This window comes from Diorhabda sublineata, chromosome 9 (genome assembly GCF_026230105.1).
Source record: "Diorhabda sublineata isolate icDioSubl1.1 chromosome 9, icDioSubl1.1, whole genome shotgun sequence".
Lineage (NCBI taxonomy): Eukaryota > Metazoa > Arthropoda > Insecta > Coleoptera > Chrysomelidae > Diorhabda > Diorhabda sublineata.
In genome coordinates, this window is record NC_079482.1 from 4111286 (window position 1) to 4129569 (window position 18284).

At 35.4% G+C, this 18284-nt stretch overlaps 1 protein-coding gene across 3 annotated transcripts in view; it reads left to right on the top strand.

Annotated features, from left to right (window-relative positions):
* The window catches only part of LOC130449129 (1-phosphatidylinositol 4,5-bisphosphate phosphodiesterase epsilon-1-like), a 337095-nt gene that overhangs the window by 239592 nt on the left and 79219 nt on the right, over nt 1–18284 (top strand). For all 3 annotated transcript variants that reach the window (XM_056786816.1, XM_056786818.1, XM_056786817.1), the window contains one exon: nt 12956–13259. In XM_056786816.1, the coding sequence (XP_056642794.1) occupies nt 12956–13259 (304 nt within the window). The remainder of the gene's footprint in view (nt 1–12955; nt 13260–18284) is intronic.

Here is an 18284-nt window from a genome sequence, read left to right on the forward strand (position 1 = left end):
AGCGGAAAGTCTCGTGTGTCTGTTGGAATTATGAAGGTTTAGTTCATTTCGAAATAATTCCAAACGGTCTAGATATCAATGATGAAGTATATAGTGAAGATCTGATGCGAATGTATGAGGTTTTATCAGAGATATACCTAGATTTATTTAACCGAAAGCGAGTTCTCTAATAACGAGACAATGCTAAACCACATATTACTAAAGTTGCGCGAGGAAATTTTATATTTTATATTTTATTGGTTGTTACTATATATTTCAGTATATTGTCAATTGCTTTTTAAATATTACGACATTAAAACATCATTTTGTTTCAATCAGATAGTCACTAAAGACCGATTTTGGTTGTAATGAACCTATTCAGTACAACATATATACTTCCTTTTTCAGAATTTCAAATGTACGACTCCTTATGAATTCAATTATTGAGTAAAGTGTTATTTTGATAGAAAAAACTTTGTAGTAGATTAGGATTAACTACTCTTCAAACTTTTATATCTTTGTCTAGGAAAACGAGTAAATTCAATTGTCCATTGTGTCAATAAAACAATTCTCCTTTTATCCTTTATTTCCATTGCTAAGTTGGGTACGAATTTGCATATATATTTATATAATTAGATCTGATTAAACTCTACAATACCCGCAGTAAAATTCTAGAAAGGGTTTTGTTCGTACTAAATAACCCTCATGACAATTAAACGAGTTTTTCAAGTCGACAACTGTGACCTCGATTCTTTGAAACGATTTTTCATGTACGTACTTACGATTAAAATGATATTTATAATAAATTTCATTGGAAAACACTGATGTGAAAATAATTGTAGCGAAAATATAAAAAATAACATGTCATTTCCTTTATCTATTCAACCCCATAAAAAGGGTGAATTAATATGGATCAATATGAAAAAATATGCTACCTACATAAATCCACAGACTCTTTTAAACAGAACATAGTCAAATTATTTTAAAGTCAACACCTATAGTACTGAACTTCAATGCTAACTTAATTGTTTTGAATCGATTTTGATCATTCTAAACACCACCAAGATTTAGCTCTTCGATTGAATTAACAAAAACTCATACGAATCGAAGGAATGGAATAATATCTTAGCAAGAATTTTTCTCCAGAGTTTTAATTTAGAAGATCATCATCTCGTTGTGAATTAAGATGTTCTTGAGCTTGTCCTGACACCTATTTGGTATTTGAAAAACCTGGCGAAACCAAACTTTCTTTAATCGTGCTCACACATGAAATATAAAATCTCCACGAAGCTGTTTTATGAATAATTCTCAGGTTTTATTGGAAAATGACAATAGCTATTTATTGAATTAATCTATTATCACTCCTTGCTTTGTAATGTCTGTAACTAACCTATTATCCACACAGGATCATTTTAATTTGGTGTAATTGCTCAATAACATCCACGGAACTGGCATTAGTCCGCCACATTTATTGAAGTCTATAAGACTTGTAAGCGTATTAAAAGTTTTAGAGAATAATTTACAACAGAGTATATAAAAGAATTTGAAGAAGGAATCAGAAACACTCAATTTGCGATGCTTGCAAGTCAAAGATATGAACCACAACGCTATGTTTTTACAATAGGTGTCGTTGATGAGTTGTCACAACATTGTATTCATAAATATTGACGTTTGCAATCACAGAATTGGGTCGAAGTAATAAATGATAGTCAATATGACAGTCAATATTGGAGCCAATGATTGATAATAGTCACGGTGACGGTTCTTGAGATATCTCGAGTCTGCTAACATCATCATCGACTATCAATGGGGCTTCCGTAAACATAGATCAACCAGGGGAAGTCCTGAACCATGTCACCAGCATATGGACTGAAGCAATCGGCTTTGGAATGACAACCTTCTAAATAAATTGAGATCGTATGGTTTGTCGTCCTCACTTATCGGCTGGTTTAGTAGCTTTGTCAAAGACCGATCCATCCAGATGGCTATCTATGGACACACCTCAGAAATGTTTGAGGTTATCGCTGGTGTTCCCCAGGGATACATACTGCCATCTACTCTCTCTCCTGTACATCAATGATCTACTCGACAAACCTGCAAGTAAAATCTGTAGCTTGGCCGACGATAGTAAACTAGTATCTTCGTTCAAATCCGCCGCCGCAATAAACTCAGGTAACGCCCAAATCCGATCACTACCATCAATACTGATCTTTAAAACGTTATGGGGTAGGGGATATTTTTACAAAGAAGGCTTCTACTGCAGCTCAGGATTTGGTTCTGTGTGAATAAAAAATAGCACCATCACTGCAAATTTGCTTGTTGGGCGTTGAGATTGGAAGGAATGAGTCCTGACATAATCACGTGGCTGAGTTAGCCAAGGCAGTTGCATAAAAACTTGGAGCCTTCTTCGAGTACAAAAAAATATATGCACCACAACAGCTTCTAATCATCTACTAGTGCCAGATTCGATCATACAAATTCGACTCAATACAAAATTGAGCAGTTCGATAAGCGATCCAGAGATCACCAGAAACTTGGACAGCTTATAGCATAGAAGAAAGGTCGTCGACCAGGTTCTGTTTTACCGATATTACGACGGCAACTGTTCTTATGAACTGTCCAACATAATCCCGCCTAGAACAGTTTTTGGAAGACCAACTCGATATGCAGACGAGTTCGTCTGCAGACGCCCAGAATTTATCGGCACTCATTTCTTTGGAGGAGTTCCAGCCTCAAGCTATCAAGGTCTAAAGGCCTTAAATTGCTAGTTTTAACACTAAAAATGTTCCAGAAATAAAACTTGAACTCTTAGTCAATTAAATCAATTTACAATAACTGAACTTAATATCAAAATTGTTATCTAAAAACGATTTAGATGAAAAATAAATGGGAGGGACGCTGAGATTTTGAGCTTTACTTATTAGTAGATCGTGTATAAATTTTATTTGTATTATACATTTGTTCTAAATTAAATGACATCGAAGGAGAAGACATACATAAACTTGTTGTAAGGGTAGGGGTTTCTTTCGGCCTCCAGCAGATTTAACGGTTGTAGGCCGGCGGAAACTACTTGCTCTCACTACAAACTATCATCTAAGAAGAGGAACCACCGAAGACGTTTCTATTGGAGGTACTTTTTTTTTCTATTCATACATCTAAATTGAAAAATCGAATATTCCTTAACCGGGCAATTCAAACACGTTTCCTTTTCTTTAAAAAAATTCCGATAATGTATTAATTGAAACGTGGCAGAAAAATATAAAGAAAAACGAAAAGCTTAGAAAAGCTTTCAGATTTTTTTTTCATTAAATCATCAACCGAAGGAGATTCATTATAAAAATGAAATTTTTATGGAATCTGTCTTTGATGTATCGAAGGTATAGCGTTACAGAATCCATTACAAAATGGCAAAAAAAACGTCAAAAGCATAAAACATATCATACCGAGAATCGATAATAATATTTAGAACTAGATTTTCTCATGATACGATGTGTGATTAGAAAAAGGGTGTTTTATAAATATAAAATAGAATTTGACTGCTCTAAATTAGTAATGTACATAAATAGTAAAGTTGATTCTACGAGTGAATTAATTTTGACGCTATTGCGGCCTAGTAATTATTAGAAATGGTGTGAAAATATTTTTTTTTTATTTTGAAGAAGGAATACAAGTTACATGGTACCAAATCTGGTGTATAAGTCAGACGTAAACAAACAGAGAGAGATCAAAACTTTGCGAATCAAACAATAACATTAATATGATAAAGAAGAAAGCTACTGGACCATGGAAGAGTCTTTGCGCATCATTACACAACTGTCCCAACATTTTGTTGAAATTCCCCAGTGATTCATTTCGAAAAAATCAAATTATAAGCACTTATTTTGATATCTTAATATAGCATGTTTGTAATGTGTGATACTCTTAGTTTTCTACATTAAAATTTTATTCTAATGAAGTTTTCTTCGACCTCCTCTACTCTTAAAAGTTGTTGGCTTCAAAATTACCCAATCCCAGATATAAATGCAAACTTGATAGCACTAGGGACGTTTAAATATAAGCTGTCGCATTCTTCACACTTTTGAGACCTCTCCAGAAGCTTTCGGATACCTTTCAAGTAAAAATCTCTCAACTTATCGAGAAATCTTTTGCGCACATAGGATTCTACCTTCCTTTGGAATCGAATTGGAATCGCAGTCCGCCAAATGCCTCTTCCAATCGACCAAATAAATAATAGTTGCATGGCGAGAAATTGGGTGTTCTAGTGTTTTAGTCGGGCGTTTTATTTGCAGCAATATCTCCAATATGTATTGGAGAATCGCGTAGTTTTGATTTGTAGACAGGTTTCACCGTATTTTTTCAGGAGGTTACTATAAAACTGCGCATTCACAGTTCGTTATAAGTAAAAAAATTAACCGCAGTTACTTCTCTCGTGTTTCTAAACACGGTACACAACACCTTCCCCGTTGGTAGTGTAACCTTCGCTGAAACTAGCGCGTCTTCTTCTTTCTTCCTCCACTCCATAGACGCGTATTTACCATGCAAACTTCCCATCGTGTGAATTTCTACTCAAAATTCAAAATTTTTGGAACCTATCTGTCTGAAATTTCGCGGTAACCGGTAATCTAAATACGACTTATCCTGATGCCCAGTTCTTGATCTGGGGCGTCGCGTATATGCCACCACTTGTAGGTCTAGGAAAACGGAACTCATTCATACACTTGAGTCTAGGAGAGGCACTCATCCCAGAATAATTTTCGATCAATTTCCGTAAATTACCTTTGATCAAAAAACATTGCGCAACAGACACTGGTACATTTCACTCATGGCTATAAGTACACAAAAAAAAGCAAGGCTAGGCGATCCCGGTTAATCTCAACGCTTTGTAACAGACCAGTTAGTCCAGTCAATTAAGGATTCACCTGGTAATTTCCGATAATAAGCTGGAACAACTTCATTTTGACGTTCTTAAAGTTGTCTCAAAAGTCTCATATTATCTCGTGTGTGCGTCGTAAGTTATTCGATGGCAAAGGTAACGAAAATCGGTTCACTTCAACACTTATTATGAAAATTACAGATAAAAAAATTTGCCACAACTTTTGTCTCAACTTTTTTTCTATACGCTCAAGCCTTTTCGAGAGCGGAGAGCAGCCAGCGCTCAGGCATATATACTGTAATAAAAGGTCAACCGTGAATCTCGGTGAATAATACCTTGTAGGAGGATGTATGGATATCTAGTTAGCCCAGTCCAGTTCCATAAACAAAATATTGGGTGTAAAGTTTGACGTCAAAAAAGTAAACCAGAGTTACGCAATAAATTGAAAGGAAAAAGATGTCCACTGAAATTGGGAAAATCGAAAAATTGGAATATCGAGCCATCATCAAGAACCTGTATTTAAAAGGGTAAAGCGGTAAGCAGATTTACGAAGATATGGTTAATACCCTTGGTGATCAATGTCCTTCGTATGCGACCGTGAAAAATTGGACAGCAAGCTTCAAAATAGGAAAATTTTCCATTGAAGATGATGACCGATCGGGAAGGCCAGTTTCTGTGTCAGCTTAAGGCGCCATCTGTTCCAGACTTATGGAAACTACGATGAATAACAACAATCAACGTTGATAATCAGTTTATTATTAATTATTAAGACCAATAATTTAGATAATAACTATCCTATCACTTAAGTTGAACCAAATTACAAACATATGCCAACATTCATGAATATGAGTTGACTCGTTTTTGAATTCATTCGGAACATACACACGGACACTGAATTTGTATATACAGTGCTTTTCAGATAAAAGTATCCACCTTTAATAACTTTTGTAATACTGGTATTTAGAAAAAATCCAAAAACACGTCAATTTATGTTGGAAGGGGCAAGCATTATGGCTTATTTAAACTTACTGGAAAAGCCACCCCCTCACCCCTAGCAGCAACCCCTTTATTTTTTTAAATTACTTTTCATATTTTTTATGTAAAATTTGGATACTCCTCTTTGAGCTGATTTCAAAAATGTATAATACTTGTAGGTTAAAGTGGTTAGTTTATGAGATAAACAATTTTTCTTTTAAGAGCACAAATTTTACTTATTATTTACTTTCACCTTATTTGCCTGTACTAAAATGGGTTGTACAACAGTTCAAACTCTTTAATCTTTTTAACTGTGCTATTTATTCTTCTTAAAAAATCCAAACAACAAAAAACTCTACTTTTTATTAAAGTTTGACATTGTCAACTAGAATTTGTAGTCACTATTGATAGTGTAATTTGATACATTATTTATTTTGTTTCTCTGAAATGGTTTACTCTTTGCAAGAAAGAATTGAAATTGTAGGTTTATACTACCAAAATAATAATTGTGCAAGAGCTGCTGCTAGAATATTTAACGAATTACATGACGGAAGACATGCGACTCATAAGTATATAATTCAACTGATGGAGAAATTTACCACAACAGGGTCTGTTTGCAATAAAGTGCATAAGCGAGAGGGACTCGTAAATGACGAAGCAATCCAAGTGGCAATTTTAGGGCAAGTCAGCTTAGAGGCTCAACATCCCCAATCGTTGTCAACAATAAGTAGAGCGATCGGTGTTTCATCTTCTACAGTTTTCCGAGTTCTACATAAATTCAAGTAGCACCCATACAAAGTTAAGTTGGTGCACGAGTTGAATGAAGATGATTTTGATCGTCGTCTAGAGTTTTGCGAATCAATGACGCAAATTATCAATAACAATCCACAATTGTTAAACAATATTTGCTTTTCTGATGAATGCTCATGGTCATTAAATGGCTTAGTAAGTAGGCATAATTGTAGATATTGGGCTGAAAGTGATCCACATATTATGCGTGAATTCCATACACAACATCCCCAAAAGTTAAACGTTTGGTGTGGTATCCTAGGTGACCACATTGTCGGACCTTTCTTCATCAACGGAAATTTAAATGGTGAATCATATCTTGAGTTACTCAGGGAAGGGGTTGACCCACGTATTACAACAATAACAGAAAATGATGATAACCTTTCCGAAGATTTACTGGTATTTCAACAAGACGGAGCTCCCCCACACTATGCTATGCCTGTCCGACAATTTTTAAACGAAACATTCCCCGCTCGTTGGATAGGTAGAAGGGGGCAGATGATGGAGTGGCCACCTAGGTCACCGGATTTAACACCACTAGACTTCTTTTTATGGGGGTATTTAAAAACAAAAGTTTATGCTACCCAACCAGAATCTCTGGATGATTTACGAGAGAGGATAGAAAATGAATGTCGACAATTAAATCCAGCCGTATTAAGCAATGTCAGAGAGGCATTTCAAAATAGATTATACCATTGTATGGAAGTGAATGGTACTCATTTTGAACACTTATTGTAACTTCATAATAAATAGCACAGTTAAAAAGATTAAAGAGTTTGAACTGTTGTACAACCCATTTTAGTACAGGCAAATAAGGTGAAAGTAAATAGTAAAAGTAAAATTTGTGCTCTTAAAAGAAAAATTGTTTATCTCATAAACTAACATGCTAACTTGCATGTCTTCCGTCATGTAATTCGTTAAATATTCTAGCAGCAGCTCTTGCACAATTATTATTTTGGTAGTATAAACATACAATTTCAATTCTTTCTTGCAAAGAGTAAACCATTTCAGAGAAACAAAATAAATAATGTATCAAATTACACTATCAATAGTGACTACAAATTCTAGTTGACAATGTCAAACTTTAATAAAAAGTAGAGTTTTTTGTTGTTTGAATTTTTTAAGTAGAATAAATAGCACAGTTAAAAAGATTAAAGAGTTTGAACTGTTGTACAACCCATTTTAGTACAGGCAAATAAGGTGAAAGTAAATAAGTAAAATTTGTGCTCTCAAAAGAAAAATTGTTTATCTCATAAACTAACCACTTTAACCTACAAGTATTATACATTTTTGAAATCAGCTCAAAGAGGAGTATCCAAATTTTACATAAAAAATATGAAAAGTAATTTAAAAAAATAAAGGGGATGCTGCTAGGGGTGAGGGTGAGGGGGTTTTCCAGTAAGTTTAAATAAGCCATAATGCTTGCCCCTTCCAACATAAATTGACGTGTTTTTGGATTTTTTCTAAATACCAGTATTACAAAAGTTATTAAAGGTGGATACTTTTATCTGAAAAGCACTGTACTATTAATATAATTGTGTGAAATTTAATAACACAGTTTTGATCTTTGTTTGAACACAAATAAACCTTAAAATCATCACACTTTATTCTTGATCGACTTTGACAAGTTTCGAGACGACACACTTTGAGGTTTTTTTGGTTGTCATGAACTGGCCAATGATTGACGCCATCAAATCTTGTATCTTCACAAGGATGTAAAGCATATCTAGCTTGCTAAGAACTGGGCCTCGGATCTTCTTCTCTTACATCATTATTTTCTCTTTCCCTTTTTTGTGCCACAAACTAAAATCTTTCCTAAACTTAAACGAAATTTCAAAAAATTCATGATATCTTTGGACTCGAATTTATTCGTTACGCAATCATTTCTATATTCCATCCAACTATGCGTATATCAAATAAATGAAGACTTTTTTCAAATGTCCAGTTTCTCGTTTCAAAAAAATTTCTGTAGCATTCAGTCATTTTGTCGTGAATACCCATTTTCTTATAATAAATTTTAACCACATTCCGACAGGATATTTCAGCATGTTTCTTCGTATTTTTATCCTACCGCCGCCACATTTTGTTCAGGAGTTATTCGAAAGGCCGTAGAAACCATAATAACGGATTTATTATCTTTAAATTTTGTAGCCCATATTTTTTTGTCTCTTCTGTCATACTCCTCTGTCTGTCCTCTTTCCATCTCTAAATATTTTTGAAAGACACATTCTTTCATTCTGTTAGACAATATCATCCCTGTACCATCTACTTTTAACTCCAATAATTTATCAAGCAAAGGTAATGTTAAAAAGTATCTGTCAAAAAGAACTGAACTTCCTTCTAGCAAAGTTTTTACTAAACGCAAAACGATTTATGGCCCTAAGCCAAGCTATTTTTTTTTTCCAGTGGTGTCACTCAAATCTCAAAATCTAGTATCAGAACATCTGACGTTGTTAGAACAAAGTTTTTAAGGCCAACAGGTCTTGGCTCATTCTTTACAAACTGCCACAGTGAACAGCGTCCTAAAAATAGAGTCATTTGCTCATCAATCGAAAAAGATCCCCCAATTGACCTGACAATATCTTTACATGTGTTTGACTCGATCAATTATCGATTGAATTTTCCACAGGTGGTTCAGTCTTTTGACATCTTCGGAGACCGCAAGGTGAAAATTTGTACGAAGTTTATACAATCTGTCCCGACTCATTACATCGGCAATAATTAGTAGCCGATACTTAATGCTCCAGTAAAGATGAATTCTAGGAAATTTAAAACACCTCAAGACAGCATGGATACCAAAAAATTGTTTGATCTCTTCTAGACCAAAATTTGGTTTTATCTGTTTGCCAATTTGCTGTAAATATATGTAGATGTCAGTTCTGTTCTAACTTCGAAAAAATCGTCATTTGAATATTTGCTGAAGTAACTCCAAGGACTCAAAACTTTTTTGGCAGATCAAATTTCATTTTAATCCATTTCAAGTCCGATGAAGAGGCTTTTTCACTGACATTCGTTGAGCCCTGCTTTCCATCGTTGCTATTTTCTTCAGATTCTTCTCCCTTCAGAAACAACTGTTGGAGGTTCAAAAATATCGTCATCTTCATCACTGTCGACCTCAAAATCGGATCCAATTTTATCAAATAGATCGTAGATTTTATCTGGATCTGCAGAAAGCTCATCCAAGCTCATCCACGTATATGTTAACTCCTAGACGTTACAAATATGACACTCATTCCACAAACAACAACATTAAAACCTAACCTCAGAAAATTTTTAGTACTATGTCTATTCTAAATAATTATGCATGCAAAAAAGCTTCATTTAATAACATTTGGACCATTCTAAGCTTTGAACATTGAGAAGAGAACGAAATTCGTTACTATGACCTTCAATTACAAGAAAAAAACGCCTCCAAACATAAAATTTTCGTTTTAACCAGTCAAATTGGAGGTAGCACAGATGTGTCGCATGGGGGTCAACAGAGTAAACGCAATTATGAGCTTTATATAGCCTCTCGATAAGACTTCCACGATTGTGCTCGCGTGGAACGTAAGGGATAAAGAAAAACGTCAAAATTTCAAATAGAAATTTATAAAACTTGATTTTTTTCATCATTAATTTCTGATGTGAAGTTTTAACATGGTTTCTGAGACTGTAACAAAATATTTCTGTTTCTTTGAAATTCAATAACTCACAGAATTACAATTTCTAAGATGTAGAGAAAACACAAAATCGGTTATTGAGTTTACTCTATTATTAAGCTCAGGGAAACGGTGAACTTATAGTGACACTTTCCCGTATTCTAGAAATTGCTTGATAAACTTTTGCTATTTTTCTATGTCAGATATAATTGGATCTGTTGTTGGAGTCGAACAGCGAAATTGTGTCGGTTATACGTGTGAAGCGTTTATACGCTTTGCACCAAATAACATTTTAAATTATCGGAGTTAATATGTATTTAATGGAAATCCATCGATTGTGAAATTAATTCCTTCTTAATCAACTATCTTCAAATATCGGAGGTTGGTGAAGTAATTGGCTACAGAAATCTGATGCTCCGATTAGTCCGGGGAAGTAAGGTCGAAAATCATCACGATTATTTTCCTAAATTTTCTAATTTTTTTATCCGATTATCCGGGATATACTCAGTCTAAGTATTCAGCTACGACGTTCCAGTTTTCTTGTTTCGTGATCAAACGATGATCATACTGAACACACTGTTCATACTATCACTACATCAACACTCAAAATTACACTGTCTGACGGGCATTTCGATAACCAAGTTATCGTCTTCAGATACTGAAGGTACAATACATCAACACTCACAATTACACTGTCTGACGGGCGTTTCGATAACCAAGTTATCGTCTTCAGATACTGAAGGTACACTACATCAACACTCACAATTACACTGTCTGACGGGCGTTTCGATAACCAAATTAACGTCTTCAGATACTGAAGGTAAACACTTTACACCACAACTACAAACCACTCACAATTACACTGTCGGACGGGCATTTCGATAACCAAGTTATCGTCTTCATAGACTGAAGGTAAACACTTTACACCACAACTACAAAACACTCACAATTACACTGTCGGACGGGCATTTCGATAACCAAGTTATCGTCTTCATAGACTGAAGGTAAACACTTTACACCACAACTACAAAACACTCACAATTACACTGTCGGACGGGCATTTCGATAACCAAGTTATCGTCTTCAGATACTGAAGGTACAATACATCAACACTCACAATTACACTGTCTGACGGGCGTTTCGATAACCAAATTATCGTCTTCAGATACTGAAGGTAAATACTTTACACCACAACTACAAACGCCTAATGATTTGTTCCCTTTTCCCAATGTCAAACCAAAAAACGCGGACATTTGTTACGAGCATTAGCATTTTTGTTTCAAATATCTATACATATTATCAATCTGTCATAAATGGGTTAAGTTTTTGACCATACCCATAACCGAATTCTGCTGGTGTTGACACTAAACTCGTTTTTATATCACGACGTTTGCCACTTAAAAAAAAGAAGAGATCATTATCCAGATCCAAGAATTCGATGTTTTGACTATTGGAAAACGTTTTTGTTTGTAATTATGTGTGAAAGGTCGCTTTGTCGTGGTGGAGAATGATTCGTCTTCCGCGGTTGCTTTCCCTGATCTTTTCGAACGCTTCCTGGCAAACAAATGCTGGTGCATCATTCAAAATTGACTATTCCACGTTGCTCTAATGCAACGGTGGCAACATGTCCGAAAAAACAGTGCTTCGTGGCCGAACAACTTTTGTTTAATTTGGCCCAACTTGAAAGACACATACAGTCGATTGTTCTTCATATGCATAGATCTATGATTCGTCGATTGTGACGATTTTTTAGACATCTCTTGAAGCACCGTGAATGAATTTATTTCACCAATCGACACGAGGTTGTTTTGAGCGATTGTTAAATTATGCGGTATCCAACGCGAACAAATCTTTTTGACAACCAAATGTTCATGCAGTATGCCTCAAACTCATTGTTTGTCACATGATGATTTTGCTATATCAGTTAACGCACTGCGTCGATATTTTCTGGTACAACCATTTCGGACGACCTTCACTAAATTCGCCACCACGATTGAATTCGGTGAATCTGCCAAACACAGTAACTCGAGTTGATGCTTTATAACCAAAATTCTTGATTTAATTCTTTTTATGATCAAGTATCTGTGAACTCAACTCAAAAATCACTCGTATGTCACCACGTTCTGAGTACGTTGCAATAACTCAAAACTTAAGTAGCAATCTTCGTACTATTAGTCGATTTTCTTTTTGACCATAGCTATAACCAAATTCTGCTTGTCCTCGTATCAAGAAGAAGACGCTTGAATCTATTATAACTTTCTAAAAATACTGAGATTATAATTTTCCTTGGTCAATAATGCAGATTCGTTATAATTTTCAGACATAAACCACATCATTTATTCTTAGGATGAAATATTTAATATGGCAAAAAGCTACAAATTATTTACTAAGAGAAACCATAACTTGCATAAAATTTGTTTGCTGATGTTGTATCAGAGCGTTATTATTATATGAAATTTGCGTAAAAAGTTAGTACTCATTTTGATGTTTAGTAACTTTGTCTATATACATTCATATCCCTTTTGACGTTAATGTCGTCATAAAAGATCCATATTTTTTGATATAGGAAGTATAAAGAAGTAATTTGCAGGTTATGTCGGCGTATACTACATTGAACCTTGTTAGATTTATATTTACTTATGGCGTCGACTTACAAATATTGACATGAACGTTATAAATTTCTCACTTTTCCTTTCAGATCGAACAAACTCAAACCGTTCTGGTTATCCATCACCGAAAAAGAAACGCTACCGGTGTTGGACTTCTTATCGGCGGCGCTACTTTCCGCAGAGTACGACCGTGCCTTAAACAGGGCACTCGCAATGCCCGAGTGCCCAGTAGTACCCTTCTTCGGAGCTTTTCTCAGGGAGTTGCGGGAGATTCTCGCAGCTTCCGAGGCAGTTGGCGGAGGAGGACTACCCGGAGAGCATATTCCGCCTGCGGGAAAGTCGCCAAAGGCATCGCAAGGACACAGGGACCAACATCATCAGCAGAGACAAGTGGTAGGTGAGAATGAACTCTGTTTTTTGGTTCGTTTATCGATTAGTTTTCAAAATAACACTTGGTGGTATATATGCCGTATAATTTTGACAAATCTCAACAAGTTTTACTTGCTGTTTCGATCCATTTTATTATAGGCCAGTAAAATGGGTTAGAAACTTCAATTTCAATTGCTCCTGCGGCGTGCGACCCCCTCAAAATACGCATCAAACTTGTTTTTTGAGCTAATTTCAGAATATCTCAGAAAATCATTGCCTTATCAAAAAAAACTGTAGATTCAGAAAGGGCACACAATTTTACAACAATTTCGCCAAATTGCTCCGTATTTCTGAAAAACATTTGTTGAAGGTAAGCGTTTTCGCGATCTGCATGGCGCGCGGCAAGCTGCATTTTTTCAACCAGCCCGGGGAATAAAAATCCATAACTCACGATAGAAATGTCCGATTTTGACGAATCTTACGTCATTTTGAAGATAAATATTTCAGATTTCTATTGACATATTATTATTTGTCATACGCAAAGTGAGAAGCACCAAAATTGCAGCTTAAGCTCTTATTACACTACTATTTCTAACTGCGTGAAATAATGCTCGAGATCACTGAAATCTTATCTCTATCTTTGTAGCGAGTGAAATTAAGAATTGAGGAGTGCTTAATTGTTAAATTCCATAGCATTTAATCGGCACCAAAAACGCTGGTTTCCAGTATAATTATTTTCGAAAGTTCGCTTTTTTTGGGTTATAAAAACCTGACAGAGTTGATAACTTCAAATGTGGATATCTCAGGAATAATCGCACGTATTAACATAAATCAAAATGGAATCTGGAGAGGAATATCTATTCTTTTAGAGAAGTTTTATAAAAATGCGTTTACTTGCAGGGATTTTAAATAAAACTCAGTCGATCTTATAGTAGCTGAAAAGGAGGAATGACGGCATTCAAGAACGGAAAATTAATACACCTAAAATAACTATTCAGCAATGTACCTGGGAGGAACGCATTCAAATTCTTATACCTGTACATTTTCGGCCGGGGACCTAGTCCGAGCGGCAGCTGACGGGCCGCTGTTTGTGTCATGTCTGTGTGTGCGCCGGCCGGTTGCGCAGTGAGCTGAACCTATTGAAATGAAAGTTCAAGCTGCTCCAAATTCGATTTTGAAGATGATCTTCTGTAACTGCACAATCGGATGTATTAGAGATACCTGCACATGTAAAAAGAGTGGTCTAAAATGTACCAGCATTTGTACTAAATGTAATCTGCAAAAATTTGCCGGTGATAGTCCCAGACTGTGAAAACGAAGACGCAGATAGTGACGATGAGAGGGATGATGAATTCGATGATTAAATAAATATATTTTTCTACCCATTTATTGTTGGTGATTTCTCGACAATTCATTTCTTTGTACCCTTCCTCAATATTCATGAAAAAAACACTTATTCGTTAGGTCCGGTCTCTAGATTTGATTTATACAAATTTTTCTGAATTTATTAATGAAAACGATTCACATAACTGAACTTTCAAAACTCAATAACGATATTTCTCGAGTTTTCATTCGTATTTATATCTGAAAGCAGTGATTCCACATAATTTTTTTAGCATATTCCCTTGAAACAAGTTACAGGGATAACATGGGGGTTCCGTGGCCCGGGGAGGGGAGAATCGGAGTTAAAGTTTACAATTTTTAACAATTTTGATTATATCCATTACGCATGAGCGATAATCTCAGATATCTCTAGAAAACACTCTCAAGAAAGACATTTTATCGTTCGATTTTTCACGTTCACTCTCATTCATATTTATATCCCAAAACTGATAAATTGCACGTTTTTTAGAGAATACCTCCCAAAAATACGTTTTTTCTATCTTAGGGGGGGTTGTTGGGTAATGATTCAGCACACTGTGACGACCACAAAGCAAAAAAAATCGTATGAGCAATTTAAGTTGAACTTTTGGGAGAAAAATTACTCTTTTTACTGGACTATATGACTCGAATTGAGCTTAGCGCTGTGACTCCTCCAAAAAACATTAGTGGGAGAAATTCTTCTAAGCGCCTTAAAACAAAAGAAAATATAACACAGACTGGCATTTCCAAAACAAGTATAGTCCGAGGAATTGCATCGAATGATGTAACTGTGGAATTTTACTATTAGTCCAGTCATTTTAGATAGATTTAGGCAACTTTAAAAATCGGAAGTCAAAAAAATTGTTAATATAAAATGAAAATTATTTATAATTATATATTTAGCAATTATTTATAAACTATAAGAAATTATTTTGATCGGGACTACCAGTTGATTCAAACCGCGCGCGCTCTGACCTCAGATCTCAGAAACAATACACCGTATGAAAAAATTTTTGGAGCAAAAGTTGTAGAGAATTTGATGCTCTATAATATTGATAATAAATACAAATAACGTAAAACCCATAAGAAACGAGTTATTTGCAAAAAATGTCCAAAAAATCGATTTTTTTTACTTTTGACTTGCGATTTTTAAATTTGTCACATCGAATTATATGTGAGTGTTGAGAGGAGTTTTAGGATGTCAAATAAACAAGTTTAAGTGACTTTATAGCTGTGTATCTCGATTTTCCTAGGTGAACTACCTTAAATGACTGGACTATATAATTCGACACCCAAAAGATCCTTGGAGTTGCATCGGAAATCGGTTTGAATTCAGGGTTAAGGTTTAAAAACTATTTATTTTGGATATCAGACTTGACAAACCCATTTTCTTTCAATCAATTGACTACCTGCGTGAAATGTGCGTATTTGGGTTTCCTTGATAATCGCCTACAAAGACATTGGTTCACATAGTACGTATCCCAGCATTGAATCCAAAGCTGAAACTGTTTCTAGGAAGCTACTGCGCGTTTTTATGACAAATAACAAAGTAGTTGACTCAGTTTTCACGTCTCTTCCTTTGTACATCGGTTGTCATACGTTAAGGTAGTGACTAACTACCTTAAACTCTTCTTCATTATTTTTTCAAGAATTTTACCTGGTCTAACATTACAACAGTTAGCGGTAGAGTAACCACCAGTAACCTGATGATATTATTGTGGGATAAAATGCAAGATGGTGAATTAAAATGTTTGTAAATGGTGTAAAGTGATTAATATTTTGAAAATACAAGATGAATTATTCAAAACTGCTCGTGAAACATAATCTGCGGTGTACGTCTCTATTTATGAAATCCTAGTAGGCTTCCTTCCTATAATTTTCTGGGGATAATGGATGTGGCGCTTTGCGGTTTCGAGCTAAAATGTTAATGTATCAGAAATGCGCTCTCGTCGTTTATTCTACAGTAGCTTTATATAAATGAAAACGACGTAAAAAGTATGCTTTTACACTATCAATCAAAAATTCATGCATTTCTTGGAACTTTCGTATATAAAAAAAGGTCGAAGGGCAAAGTGGCAATTACTCTTTTACGAGATATTCTACTCAACAGTGATTGATTCGGTTTCAGAATCAAAATATGGAAGTTTGTACTATGAAGAAATTCACATTCGATGTTTGTCGTCGATAAAAATCAGTCATACAATTTTTGATAGATTTGCCAAATATGTCAAAAAGAAGCGTTGTTTATTGCTTATTTTAAGAAAACCCATGAGAGCGCTTAAGTTGAGGTTTGTCTTCTTTGTTGTCTTCTCCACATGCGCTCTGAAGTTGATATCTTTTCCAAGGAACGATCTGGTTACTATTTATTTCGAATTTGACGTCTCGCTATCACTGAGCCCGCTAAGTATAACGGATTCTGTTTTTTTATCTTCCATCCAATCGTTTATCTTCCCAAGAGCCATCTCCATTAATTCTGCCATGTTTTCTGCTCTGATCACATTTGCTAGATCATCCGTAAAGCCGACGGTATCCACGCCATATTCATGATGATTACTCAGAACATGATCTTAGAAGACTTTCCAAATGGTGGGTCCGAGTACCGAGCTCTGCTGTATACCATCATGGACAATAGATAATGAACAAATTCACACTTGATGTTTGTCGTCGATAAAAATCAGTCAATACCCACTAAACCCACCATCCTCTTGGACTTCTCATTCAGCTATTTACGGTCTCATTGACATATATGAATTAGTCATGCTTGTTGTATTGTTCTTTCCTCGCTTTCTTTGGTAAACATTATTTCGTTGATCATGCTTTCCATTATATGCCAACTTTCTTACCATTATGGTTATCAGGTTTTCTATGGTTAACGTTGTTGCTATTTTCGTTTGCGTCCTTTCCCTCAATATATCCCATTTATGACACTGGAACAGAGTGTGCTCTGGTGTATCTTGAGCGCCGCAAACAATGCAGGTGTTCTCTGTCTTTGAAAGTCTTTCCGTGTAGGTACCGAAGGATCCGTGTCCTGTGTCAAAAAGTAATTTACTCTGCGGTGTGGACATTTTTACCATACTTCAACATTAAGGATCAGTTTTTTGGTCCATCGTCCCTTAGCATCATTTCCGTTCCATCTTGTTTGTCATGCTAAAAGTGTTGCTTGCTTAATAACAGATATAAACAATTCTCGATCGGCAGTCAATTCTTCGATTTTAGTTCATTCCTCGACAATAGGGTTAATTGGGGAGATCGCTGTGAGGACTTGAATTGCAGCTGATGCAACTGTCTTCTCCAAATCGATGATCCGTACAGCAATACAGATTGTACGACTACATAGAGCAGTTTTCTATTTTATCCCTCTACATTAATCTAAAGAGAGCGCTTAACTTGTCGTTTGCCTTCTTTGTTGTCTTTTCCACATGCGCTTTGAAGTTGATATCTCCCCCTGTCGATATTCCTTGATATTTTATATCCTTTGATGGAATGCTCTGGATACTATTTATCTCGAATTTGACGTCTCACTATCCCTCAGTAGTATAACGGACTCTGTTTTTTTCTGGTGCGAAGGCTTAGTCCATTCCTCACCATCCAATCGTTTATCTTCCCAAGAGCTCTCTCCATTAGCTCTCCCATGTTTTCTGCTCTAATCACAACTGCTAGATCGTCCGCAAAACCGACGGTATCCAC